We start from the raw sequence: 12,755 nt of genomic DNA, 5'->3' as shown, positions 1-12,755 counted from the left end.
CACACACAGCTTGTGTAATTTCTCTGACCACTTAAATGTGATGCTGTAGAGCAAAGTAAGGCCGCTGTACCCATCATTGCTGAGCAGGAACTAGAGGAGGAGCATTGGGCATGTGGGGTGTTTTAGGGTGTTGGAGCTCCATCCAATTCCTTTAGAATGAGTTGGCGTGGCAGAACTAGTGATTGATGCCATCAAATCCTCACAGCAATGTCCCCACGTCCTGTAACAGCCTCTATTAGCAGAGTGGAGGCTGTTACTGCAGCAAAGCACAGCTGACTTGAGTTGTGAATCAGTGAATCAGTGAATCGATTGGGTGTTCGAAAGAGTCGTTTGCCTGCACATGTTGCACGGCATCGTCTCAGCTGACGTGCATAACAACGAGGCTGCACGGGCACCTGGCAACCGGAGGGAGGAGACAGCGCGCGCAGCCCGTGCAGAGCAAACTTTCCAGCAGCGCGAGGCGTCTGCTGCTCGTGTTCGTGCGCCGTGCTGAGGGTGGAGGCTGGTTCCTGGACATGCTGAAGTGCTGAAGCGAGGGAGCTGTCTGAGGATTAAAGCCTGAAGGAAGATGGAGTGGCGGCAGGTCGCGGAGGAAGAGGAGGAGGAGGAGGAAGAAGAGGAAAGTGTGGATGAAGAGCAGCTGCAGCTCGTGCCTTGCTCCCCTGAGCTTTACGTGGTGGCCAAGTTCAGCCTGGCTGCTTATCTGCTCTGCTGGACGTTCCTCACTCTCCTCCAGGTTGGTCCTTCTCACTATGGGCTGTTAGACTCTTGCAGAGTCTCCTATGGAATGTCTATCTGCATATATACCATAATTATTTATATATATATATATATATATATATATGCAGATAGACATTCCATAGGAGACTCTGCAAAAGTTTATATATATCATTATATATACCAATACCATTATATACCATTATATATATATGCATTATATATATATATATATATATATATATATATATATATATATATATATATATTATGGTATATATGCAGATAGACATTCCATAGGAGACTCTGCAAAAGTCTCCTATGGAATGTCTATCTGCATATATAACATAAATGTGTTTTTATGTGTGTATATATATACACACATACACATACACACAGAACTGAAATAATGTCTTTCTGCATATATACCAATGTGTATATATAACATATACCATAAATGTGTTTATATGTGTGTATATGTATATACATATACACACAGAACAGAAACAATGTCTATCTGCATATATAGCATATGTGTATATATACCATAAATGTGTTTATATATATGTGTGTGTACATGTATATACATATACACACAGAACAGAAACAATGCCTATCAGCATATATACCATATATATAATGTGTATATATACCATATACCATAATTGTGTTTATATGTGTGTGTATATGTATATTGGGGGTGTTCCCAAACTTTTGACTCACTGCGTAGATATTGACTATACTAGTTCTTAAACCCGACATCACGATGCATTTAACGTTGCAGGTAATGAGGGTCATATAAGCTCGACCCCTCTAACCAAAACATTTTATGGGCGTCTGTATTTATAGTGCATGGCCCTATACGTTTTCAGCCCTGGACATGTGGTCATCTTTGAGGCCTTGGTTGACATTTTCACTGCCAGCATTGGAGCCAGTCAGCTTTAGGATGGTCTGAGAGCACGAGAGCGTGGGATTGGCAGCTGTGTTCTGCACTCCAAGCCTACAGGGGGTTTAACTGTGTCCGAACCGAATCACAGAGACTCCCTACAGTGTTCCAGTGGTCACCAGGGCTGGCAGCACCAGGGGTCAGTTTCACTCAGTGACTTTATCATGAGCTTAATCCACTCAGCGCTACACTTGTAAAATGAAGGTGCTACAAAGGGTTCTTTTAGCCAGGCCATAGGAGAACCCCTTTCGGGTTCTTCATACCTATATCCTAGCCAATGTGCTCATGTAGGCCTCAAATGGGTGGGCTTCCCAAATGGGCATCATTGTTACAGCCCACCTTAATCTCACATAGGTCCAATCTAGGCCCCTTATGCAGTGTACAGCCCAGATGCTCCTGACCAATCAGACATGTTAGAAAAAACTAACATGGCTCTGCCCTTTTTTTGAATCTGAGCAACCGGGAGAGCTAAAGCCTGGTGCAGGGATGAACAGGAGGTCCCAACGCATACCCTGTCCTACCGTCACAATGTGTAGACAGGAGGTACAACCCAGGCAGGACCCAAGTTTAGGACCGCCTGGACTATCACTGACCCTGGTGAGCTTCCATACAGGCCCTGCTAGGTTAGCTGGGACATCGCTGAAAAGAACCCATTGACCCCTTTTTACACCTGGGTAGTTCATGTGACTAGTATCTGGTTTTGGCTATGTGCTTTAACACTTGGCAGTCAAATGTGTCAAATTAGTCAGCCTGGAATCCGATCACTGCGTGGGACGGAATATGCAAATCTGCTCATTATGCAGCCGAAAGTTGTTTATGCGCTCAGCTTCTTCCTGCTCTGGGCTGAAGACGGTTGCTGCCTCGAAATTTGAACATTTCCATGTCATGCCACAGCTACAGCAATCCATGCTGATGAGAAAACAACTGTGCTGGTAAGGAGGGGTTTGGGTTGTACTGGGAGGAGTTGTGGTTGTAGTGGGAGGAGTTTTTGGTTGTACTAGGAGGGGTTCTGGTTGTAGTGGGAGGGTTTTTTGGATGTATTGGAAGGGTTTTTGTTGTAGTGGGAGGAGTTTTGGTTGTAGTGGGAGGAGTTTTGGTTGTATTGGTATGGATTTTGGTTGTACTGGGAGGGGTTCTGGTTGTATTGGGAAGAGTTTGGGTTGTACTGGGAGGGGTTTTGGTTGTAGTGGGAGGGGTTTTGATTGTGTTGGGGGAGTATCAGTTGTGAGGCGTTTCGGTTGTACCGGGAGGAGTTTGGGTTGTACTGGGAGGGGTTTTGGTTGTAGTGGGAGGAGTTTTGATTGTGTTGGGGGAGTATCAGTTGTGAGGCGTTTCGGTTGTACCGGGAGGAGTTTTGGTTGTACTGGGAGGGGTTTTGGTTGTAGTGGGAGGAGTTTTGATTGTGTTGGGGGAGTATCAGTTGTGAGGCGTTTCGGTTGTACCGGGAGGAGTTTTGGTTGTACTGGGAAAGGTTTGGGTTGTATTTGGATGGGTTTTGGTTGTAGTGGGAGGGGTTCTGGTTGTATTGGGAAGAGTTTGGGTTGTATTTGGACGGGTTTTGGTTGTAGTGGGAGGAGTTCTGGTTGTACTGGGAAGGGTTTTGGTTGTACTGGGAGAGGTTTGGGGTTGAATTTGGACGGGTTTTGGTTGTAGTGGGAGGGGTTTTGGTTGTAGTGGGAGGGGTTTTGGTTGTATTTGGATGGGTTTTGGTTGTAGTGGGAGGAGTTCTGGTTGTACTGGGAAGGGTTTTGGTTGTACTGGGAGAGGTTTGGGGTTGTATTGGGAGGAGTTTTAGCTGTACTGGGAGAGTCTTTTGTTGTATTGGGAGGAGTTTTAACTGTACTGGGAGAGTCTTTTGTTGTATTGGGAGGGGTTTTGTAAAAAAGTACAACCTATAAAAAGTGGAACTCCATAAATATCAGGATTTAGAGCCAGAGCTGGTATCGGTATTCGGTATCGGTACTCTGTATCGGCAGATACCTGAAAATCTGGTATCAGTAATTACAGCTTTATGATCTAATGCTCCACCAGCTTCAATATCACATAGAAGGTGAAATGGAAGACATGTGGGCAAGATATGACCAAGATTTCATCCAGACACCATAAACTAGCAAGCAGTGTCTTGCCTAAGCTGTCGCCTGAAGGCTCTTTTCATCATCCTCTGCAATGACAGGCATGTGGATAATGAGCCTGATCTCGTTTTTCATTCTTTAAAGCGATGGTAAAGCACTTACTCACCTGTACCTCACACTCACACGGTTATATATATATATATATATATATATATTATTTTCTATATTCCCCAGTCTTCACCCTGCTCTGTTCTCTGCTTTCTGGACACCATTTTTAACCAATGCACAGATGTGCAAATGCACACACACAGCTTGTCCAGTACCTGTAGAGAAGTACTGCCAATATAATAGGACTCTCTGTAGCAGATAATCATGAACCTATCTATTGGCACCATGCTGCCTAATAAGGCCAGGCGTGGGCTATAGAGGGGTATAAAGCCCCCCAGAGCTGTGGAGCAGTGGAAGAACTGTGTTCTCTGGAATGATGTATGGTGGAGCTCCATCCAGTACATCTGGGGATGATGAGGTGGGGTGGTGATCATCATCCAACATCCTGGCCCCACTAAAGCTCTTGCCACTGAGTGCAATCAAATCCTCACTGCAATGCTCCTCCTCCAAAATCTAGTAGAAAGCCTTGGTCTTCTCTGGACAGTATAGGCAGTTACTCCAACAGAAGCAGGAGATACTCTTTTTAATGCCCTTGATTTCAGAAGAAACAGTGAATGAACAGGTGTCCCAATACTTTTGTCCATGCAACGTAAGTATTGGGTCGATGTACTGAAGGCTTCAGATACCTCAGCTGTGTGGACGGTCGTTAGGCAGGTCCAGATGGCTGTGGAATGTGGTGTGTTTATGAAGGGCTTACACTTTACTCAGCCACCATGTGATAAAGCTCTGACATCAGGGGCAGCCTCTGACCCCTGAACCAATCGGTCGAGTGTCTTAACAGGCCCCCCCTCTGATATCTGAGAGTCAAAGGTCAGGCGTGTTGACCTTGGCCTCGGAGTGCCCTGCTTATTAGAGCTGTCTGAGAGAGAGGGTCTCTGAGAGGACAGAGAGGGAGCTGCTGGAGTTCACCATCACATGGTGCCGCCAGCCCCCCGGCTGTAGATCGCCCCCTCACTTCTTCTTAGTGATGCCTTTGAGTTGGAACATGTAGATTTGGTCTAGAGGTGGTCTAGATGGTTCTAGATGGTTCTAGAGTGGATAGAACCAGGATTTGGTGCCTACAACTACAGATGGCGTAGGTCCAACATTGGTATTGGTATGAAATCGATATCATCATAAAATGCTTAAGTGTAAACTCAACAATAATGTACACTCTATGTCCAAAAGTTTGTGGACACCCCTTCTAATGATGTATTTAGCTATGCTAAGTTGCACCCATTGCTGACACATATGTGAAATGCACACACACAGCTTGTCTAGTCCCTGTAGAAAAGTATTGCCAATAGAATAGGACTCTTAGCAGGAGCAGATGAGCATGACCCTATTGGCACCATGCTGGGCTAGAGGGGTATAAAGCCCCCCAGCATTGAGGAGCTGTGAAGCAGTGGAAGAACTGTGTTCTCTGGAATGATGGTGGTGGAGCTCCATCCAGTACTTTTTTTTGTTGAGTTGGGGAGGAGTTGGGGATGATGAGGTGGGGTGGTGATCATCATTCAACATCCTGACCTGACTAACACTCTTGTTCCCGAATGCAATCAAATCCTCACAGCAATGCTCCTCCTCCAAAATCTAGTAGAAAGTCTTCTCCTCTGGACAGTAGAGACAGATACTCCAACAGAAGGAGGATCAACTCTTTTTAATACCCTTGATTTCAGAAGAGATAATGAATGTACAGTTGTCCCAATACGTCTGAATAGTTATCTAGAACCTTGTCCATAGGACATCATTCTAGAAAGGTATGAGAGTTGGAGAACTTCTTGAGGGTTGGAAAACATTCTTGATCATTTTTAACACTCTGAATGCAGGAGAGAAGATTGCAGAACAGCTTTTTAAAATAATCCTTGAACTGTTTGTGTGGGAGAACGTTCTAGGACGTGAAAGTGTAAAACATTTCAGAACAGTGTGAATGGAGGAGCGGTTCTAGAACAGAATGAATGCACATAATATTCTAGAACAGTATGAAAAGGGGAAACGTTGTAGAGTATTGTAATTGTGCAAACAGATTCTAGAACATTGAGAATATGGGTGGTAGAACAATGTGGATGGATTCTAGAGGAATATAAACCCAAGAGTAGAGTCTAGAACCTTGTAAATATGGGAGAACATTCTAGAACATTGTGAAAAGGGGAAGCAGACTCTAGAACAGTGTGAATGTGGGGGGAGTTAGAGCACTGTGGATGCAGAAGCAGAATCTAGAACATTGTGAATGTGGGGGGAGTTAGAGCATTGTGGATGAAGAAGCAGAATCTAGAACATTGCGAATGGAGAAGCAGAATCTAGAACACTGTGAATGGAGAAGCAGAATCTAGAACATTGTGAATGTGGAGAGAGTTAGAGCATTGTGGATAGAGAAGCAAAATCTAGAGCATTGTGAATGGAGAAGCAGAATCTAGAACATTGTGAATGTGGGGGGAGTTAGAGCACTGTGGATGCAGAAGCAGAATCTAGAACATTGCGAATGGAGAAGCAGAATCTAGAACATTGTGAATGTGGAGAGAGTTAGAGCATTGTGGATAGAGAAGCAGAATCTAGAACATTGTGAATGGAGAAGCAGAATCTAGAACACTGGGAATGTGGAGGGAGATAGAGCATTGTGGATGGAGAAGCAGAATCTAGAACATTGTGAATGGAGAAGCAGAATCTAGAACATTGTGAATGTGGAGAGAGTTAGAGCATTGTGGATGCAGAAGCAGAATCTAGAACATTGTGAATGGAGAAGCAGAATCTAGAACATTGTGAATGTGGAGAGAGTTAGAGCATTGTGGATGGAGAAGCAGAATCTAGAACATTGCGAATGGAGAAGCAGAATCTAGATCATTGTGAATGTGTGTGTGTGTGGGGGGGGGGGGCTGGCACCGACTACCAGACGCCAGTGACGGCCAGCGTCACTGTGGGGATAGCGCCACCTATCCACCCTAGAGAGGACAAGGCCAATTGCCACTCCATAAATGCGCTATCTAGCACCTATCTAGCACCTAGCACACTCTGTATGTGTGACACTGGCTAAAGAGGCTGTTCTGTGGAAAACGCTCGCTGTTCGTTGTGCTAATTTGCATGGAAAAGTGACCACTCGCAAACAAAAGAGCACCACAGTGACCTCCTCCTCCTCCTCCACCTTCACCTCCACCTCCTCCTCCACCAACCTTCTCACTCCCTCTCTCCCTCTCTTCACAGAGGCTGAGGAGCAGCACCGCTGGACCACAGGTGAGTGCTCTTCTTCTTATCTTCTGTTGTGTGTGGAACGAGTGGGCGCTTTGAAAGCCCGCTGTGGTGACCAGCGGGGTCAGAGTCATGGAGTGTGTAGTAACCGACCAGGTCCCGTCTGAGCGTCACCTGTGTGCTGTAACCGTTAGGCAGGCTTTAGTTCTGAGGGACGGCTCTTTGAAAATGTCTCGAGGGCTCTCTGCAGGTCTCGGCTTGTCTAATCTTCAGCCTGGGTGAGTGTATGAGGCTGTGTCGGTGTGTATTCCACATGAATGGGCTCAAATGGAGAGTGAACTTTAGCAGACTGTGTGCTCACACCCGTGAGGAGCCGGAACAAGGAGGTTTTGTATGTTCTGTGGTGTTCGTTTTCCCTCTGCTTTGTCTGTTCCTCAGTATTAAAGCCACCCGGATGCCGTTGGCAGATGCAGGTCTTTGCCTGAGTGTTCGTGTGGCTGCTGGGCTTTCCAGGAGTTCCTGGATGGTTTGCCTTACCTGCCTGAAGGTCCTTTAATATATGTTATTTAAAATATGTCATTTACATACATGGAAAGCAATGTGCCCTCTAGGTGTCTGTGAACCGTAACCACCATCAGAATGACCTCCCACTCAATTACTATCAGTCCTGTGGGGTTGAGCATTGAAGAACAGGCTGGAAGGAGGCCAATAACAGAGTCTGCAGAGAAACTGGCAGATGGATACAGTCTGCTGGGGTAAGGTCACAGGCCAAATGGTGCTCATGGAGGTCCCACCTCACTCAGTGTACAGGACTTAAAGAACCTCCTGCTAATGTCTTGGTTCCAGATATCACAGGGCACCATGTAGTCCATGCTTTGATGGGTTAGAGCTGTTTTGGTGGGATGAGGGGGACCTGTACAGTATTAGGTGGGTGGTTTAAATGTTATGGATGATTGGTGTGTACGCTAATGTCTTTTGCATGTTGGTTCTGTTTTGAACTTGTGAAATGTTCATGTTCTAGATCATCTAGAATGGTCCAATTAGGTTCCAAATATTTTTAACATTAGTGGGCCGAACTGAAGGTCTCCAGTAGTCATGGCTTACTACTGTTGAAGCTAAGCTACGGCTGAAAAACAAGAGGCCCTGTCTGGTGGTGTGGGGGGTTTTGAATGCTGTTTTCAGCTGCCTGTTGCTAAGCTAGCTGCAATAGCCTTTTAACAGTAGTCAGATGTGCTAGCTAGTGGTTGTGTTGATGTGTACAGGCCAAAAGCTGCAACTTTCTGGCTTAGATGGGAATCTACTATTATTATTAGCTAAAGCTAGGTTCCTAGAGGATCTTTAGGATACTATCTTTGGATCCAGCTTTAGGGAAAGTCCTGAATCTGTACCACTAGAATAAAATAAAAAAGGTTCTTCTGCAGTTCCTCCACCGTTTCAGATACAATTAGAAAAAGACTGGAAAAGTATGACTTGTTTGGAAGGGTTGCCAGGAGAAAGCCTAGTCTTTCTAAAAGGACATGGCAACACAGCAACACAATGTCCTATGGACAGACGAGACCAAAGCGGAGACGTTTGGCCATACTGCACAGCTCCATGTTTGGCGACAGTGGTGGTGGGGTGACGTGGTGGGGTGGTGCTTGCTTTGCAGCCACAGGACCTGCAGGGCACCTTGCAGCCATTGAGTCGACCATGAACTCCTCTGTAGACCAAAGTATTCTCATAAAGAGTCAAAGATGAGGCCATCGGTCCAACAGCTAAAGCTTGGCTGGAATTGGGTCATGCTACAGGACAATGATCCCAAGCACACCAGCACATCTACAACAAAACGGCTGAAAAAGAATCGATCAAAGAATCGAGGTGTTGCAATGGCACAGTCAGTGTCCAGACCTTAACCCAGTTGAAATGCCGTGGTGGGACCTTAAGAGAGCTGTGCATAAACGAATGCCCGCCATTGCTGCTAAAGGTGGCTCTACAAGCTGTTGATTCACGGGGTGTTCGTAGCTTTTCCTACGTAAAATCTTACGTTCTTGCGTAAAATATGTGGCATAGAGCCAAGTACAGAAATGACGTGGTCAAATTCAGTTGTTCAGCTGAATTGGAGCTGCTGGATCTTCTTAGGTCTCCATTTCCCTCAACGTTCTGAAGATCAAACACTGCTGTTTATTTAACACCAAGGTTCTAACCACAGGATTAACATCTCCTACGTTTCCCCCCTCACTGTAACCCTTGTACGCCCTTGTAAAGCATCAGAAGTCTGGAAGCAGCAGAACGGTTTCATAACTCCAAACACAAGCAGGGAGGTCATTGGTATTGGCTTCCTAAGTCCCTCAAAATCCCCCCTGCCTTAGCTTTCCCTGCTGCACGCTAATAAGAAACGGGGAACCGGGCTCCAGGCCTCGCGACCCTGGGCTGAACCCAAGCGCCCGGCTGCCTCGGCGCGGTTTTTACAGCGACGTGATTTCTCCCTGCCAACGTAAACCTCAAAGCAGGCACCGCTTTCAAAGGGCTGTTCTGGAAAGTCGCGGTGCCGGATGGGAAGAAATGAGGCAGCAGTGACCCGGTTGCAGGGCAAAGGCAGGGAATCCGACGGGTTAAATTCCAGGCGAATGGGTGGAGATGCCTCAGAACCACACAGCAACGAAAATATGAAGTGCAGAAAGCTCAGAGCGCCGTTCTTTTTATACCGTTTGAGTGAACCATCGAGGTGGAGCTCTGAGCCGAGTCACGGTTGTTCCTTTGTGCTTTCTGTTAGGAAACAAATTAGTGAGGCTAATTGCCTCAAGACCAAAACCCAACCGAGATGGTCTACCAGCGTTTCCTCTCCGCTGCAGCTTGCGGTTGCGGTCGGCAAAGCCTGTGTGTGCGCTCTGGTGGGAATTTTGATGTGTAACTCACGTTGTGCATCTTTACTCCAACAACAGCCGCTCACAAGGGCTGCTTTCACTGCTTTGTGTCGCCATTACCATTCATTCATTCATTCCACTCAAAGGCTGGAGGCACCAAAGAGCTTCCTCCGCTCTTTCTTTGGGTTCCGCGCTGCCAAGCGCACTTCTTTTCTTCTGTAGAACGTTTCTGACGTGCGGAGGCTTTTGTTTTGAAGTCAGAGAGAGCGAGAGAGAGAGAGAGAGAGAGAGAGAGAGAGAGAGAGAGAGAGAGAGGGAGCTATAGGGGAAGCCAGAGCAGATCAGAACCCGCTTTGGCTTTTGCTTAAGACTTTTCCAAATATTTAAGCAAAGATGAATCAGATTTGAAGTTCAGTTCCAGTATCCAGTGTTTCTGTGTCGCCAATCCTTTGTATTACATGGGATTACATGTCTGGTTATGTGGTAAACCACTTAAACAGCCTGTAGTCCACAGATGGGCCAAAAGTGTTATTACACTGTTATTAACTCAATTTCCTTTACTCACATAACAAAATTATTACATGTTATTAAATTACATAACAAAACTTTATTACTGCCCTGTCTTTCATCTTCAGATGCATTAGTATAGTTGTAGATGACTCAGTGTAGTAAGTGAGATGTTTATCTTTTAGGTTATGGAAGTGAATTTTATCTATTGTAGTTAATTGTAGTAAAATAACCTCATGTCTCATTGTAATCAGGGAGATATATGTGTCTATAGATGAGGGTATTTTGTTGCTGTGCTTGGATTCATTCTTTTGTACTGTACCAACCTTAGTATTGTATTGCATTACTGGGCTGTATTGTGTAACTGCTACTGGCTGCTCAATTTCCATCCATCCTATCCATTACATCCATTCCATCCATCTCACCCATCAAATCCATCTCATCCATCCCATCCATCCATCTCATCCATCTCACCCATCAAATCCATCTCATCCATCCCATCCATCCATCTCACCCATCAAATCCATCTCATCCATCCCATCCATCCATCTCACCCATCAAATCCATCTCATCCATCCCATCCATCCATCTCATCCATCTCACCCATCAAATCCATCCCATCCATCCCATCCATCTCACCCATCAAATCCATCCCATCCATCCCATCCCATCCATCCATCCATCCATCCATCCATCCCATTTATCCATCCCATCCATCTCACCCATCAAATCCATCCCATCCATCCCATCCATCCCATCCATCTCACCCATCAAATCCATCCCATCCATCCCATCCATCCATCTCACCCATAAATCCCATCCCATCCCATCCCATCCCATCCATCCATCCATCCATCCATCCATTCCATCCATCCATTCCATCCATCCATTCCATCCATCTCATCCATCTCATCCATCCCATCCATCCATCCATGCATCCATCTAATCTATCCATCCAATAATCCATTGTATCCATCCAATCTATCCTATCCATCATGTCCCATCCTATCCCATCCCATCTAATCCCATCCCATCCATCCAATAGTCCATTCTATTCATCCTATCCCGTCCAATCTACTCCATCTATCCAATCCCATCCATCCATCCATCCATCTAATCCATCCATCCAATAATCCATTCTGTTCATCCTATCCCGTCCCATCTAATCCCATTCCATCCATCCCATCCATCCCATCCACCCATTCACCCATCCATCCACCCATCTTTGGAGTGTTACTGTAGGTATTTCTAAAAAAAACCTCTTGGTCCTCATGAAAAAGGCAAGACCCTTTGTGTGAGTCTCTCAGCCCAGCAGGGGGCGCTAACACTTTACACAGTTTGATATGAGATTCTACAAAAAGCAGCATAACAGCCAAAGCAGACAACGTCCAGCTCCAAGCTGAAACTTGATTTTCTCTCTGTGTTCAAACAGCAGCCTAACAAACACAATATGGACATAAGTATTGGGACACCTGCTCATTCATCGTTTCTTCTGAAATCAAGAGTATTCTAAAGAGCTGATCCTGCTTTTGTTGGAGTAACTGTCTCTACTGTCCAGAGAAGAAGAGTTTCTGCTAGATTTTGGAGGAGGAACATTGCTGTGAGGATTTGATTGCATACAATGACAAGATCAGGATGTTGTTGGGTGATCACCAACCAACCTCATTAACAACCTATCCCAGAAGTATTGGATGGAGCACCACCATCCATCATTCCAGAGAACACCCATCTAGCAACGACTTAACATAGAAACCACCTTAGATGCCACATCAGTCATCTAGCAACACCATATCAACCACCTGGGAAATCACAGCAACTACCTAGCAACAATTTACCAACCACCCTGCACCTTCCTACTTCCTACTTTCTACTCTACTGTATCCTGCAGTAACTGTCTCTACTGTCCAGGGAACGGTTTCTACTAGATTTTGGAGGATCATTGCTGTGAGAATTTGATTGCATTCAGCAACAAGAGTGCTAGTTAGTTCAGGATGTTCGGTGATCACAACCTCACCTCATTCCCAACTCTACGACTCATCCCAAAAGTGTTGGATGGAGCTCCACCACCATCCATCATTCCAGAGAACACAGTTCTTCCACTGCTCCACAGCTCCTCAATGCTGGGGGGTTTCATACCCCTCTACATGTACCCTCATTAGGCTGCTCTCTTTGCTGTCTTAACAGGCCCTGAACGTCTGCCCACGTTGGCCTCGGCTTCTCCCGAGAACTGGACCCAGCGGTTGACTTGACTTTGACCTAAAAGAATCCACTCTGTAGCCACATCAGTTCTCTTGTTTGTGGTTGTTCTCTCGGTTCTGCCCGGAACAGACCAAGGCTTTTAGT

General features: G+C 45.7%; 1 protein-coding gene across 1 annotated transcript in view; it reads left to right on the top strand.

Annotated features, from left to right (window-relative positions):
• Positions 1-441: 441 nt before the first annotated feature.
• The window catches only part of LOC140555826 (uncharacterized), an 80,609-nt gene continuing 68,295 nt past the window's right edge, over positions 442-12,755 (top strand). Inside the window, exons 1-2 of the mRNA XM_072679146.1 lie at positions 442-736; positions 7,078-7,107. Coding sequence (XP_072535247.1) covers positions 569-736; positions 7,078-7,107 — 198 coding nt within the window. The 5' untranslated portion in view covers positions 442-568. The remainder of the gene's footprint in view (positions 737-7,077; positions 7,108-12,755) is intronic.

The sequence above is a fragment of the Salminus brasiliensis genome, chromosome 5, assembly GCF_030463535.1.
Source record: "Salminus brasiliensis chromosome 5, fSalBra1.hap2, whole genome shotgun sequence".
In the NCBI taxonomy this organism is placed as follows: domain Eukaryota; kingdom Metazoa; phylum Chordata; class Actinopteri; order Characiformes; family Bryconidae; genus Salminus; species Salminus brasiliensis.
Note: the sequence above shows the minus strand (reverse complement) of the source record. Positions and strands in the feature narration are given on the sequence as shown.